Source organism: Lipotes vexillifer, unplaced genomic scaffold (genome assembly GCF_000442215.2).
Source record: "Lipotes vexillifer unplaced genomic scaffold, Lipotes_vexillifer_v1.1 scaffold982, whole genome shotgun sequence".
Taxonomy (NCBI): domain Eukaryota; kingdom Metazoa; phylum Chordata; class Mammalia; order Artiodactyla; family Lipotidae; genus Lipotes; species Lipotes vexillifer.
Window position 1 is genome coordinate 1,799,798 of NW_006789467.1, and position 648 is coordinate 1,800,445.

The window sequence follows — 648 nt, forward strand, 5'->3', positions numbered from 1 at the left end:
GTTTAGTCCGGGGATGCAGGGCAAGCTCGAGGCCGGGGTGTTCTGTGTGCAGCTGACTAGGGAGAAGCCCTGAGCTGTCACACTCCAGGCTGACGGGTCTCTGGGCCGTGCAGATGGGGCCCCGACCTCAGGTTGGACGGGGCCCCGACCTCAGGTTGGACGTGACCCCAGGCGCCTGGTGGGTTGGGTTTCCCCATTGAGCCTTTTAGACGATTTGTCTTTGTAAATGACAACTGAAGCTCCTTGTCTGTGTCCCTCAGGGAGCCGAGAGCATCACCACATACACCTTCAACACCCACAAGGCGCAGCACACCTTCTGTAAGAGGTGCGGCGTCCAGAGCTTTTATTCTCCCCGCTCCAACCCCGGAGGCTTCGGTGAGTGAAGGGGGCCAAGCTCGGGGCACCGACGCCCAGCGGCCACGCGGATGGGAGGCTTGGGGAGGGCGCTCTGGTGTCACAAGCTGCCTCCTGCCTGGCCAGGCCCCTCACACGTGTGTGAGGAACGGGGCTCACCAGCAGAGCTCTCTCCTGGCCCTGGCCCTTCCGAGACCATCCGGATCCGGATCCTGACCCGCATTTCCTGCCGCCGAGGGAGCTGGATGTTGCTGGGGCTGACGGTGGAGGGTAGAGAGAGGCTGGGGGAGGCAG

At 63.6% G+C, this 648-nt stretch overlaps 1 protein-coding gene across 1 annotated transcript in view; it reads left to right on the forward strand.

Annotated features, from left to right (window-relative positions):
* The window catches only part of CENPV (centromere protein V), an 11,087-nt gene that overhangs the window by 9,515 nt on the left and 924 nt on the right, over nucleotides 1–648 (forward strand). Inside the window, exon 5 of the mRNA XM_007462673.1 lies at nucleotides 261–375. Coding sequence (XP_007462735.1) covers nucleotides 261–375 — 115 coding nt within the window. The remainder of the gene's footprint in view (nucleotides 1–260; nucleotides 376–648) is intronic.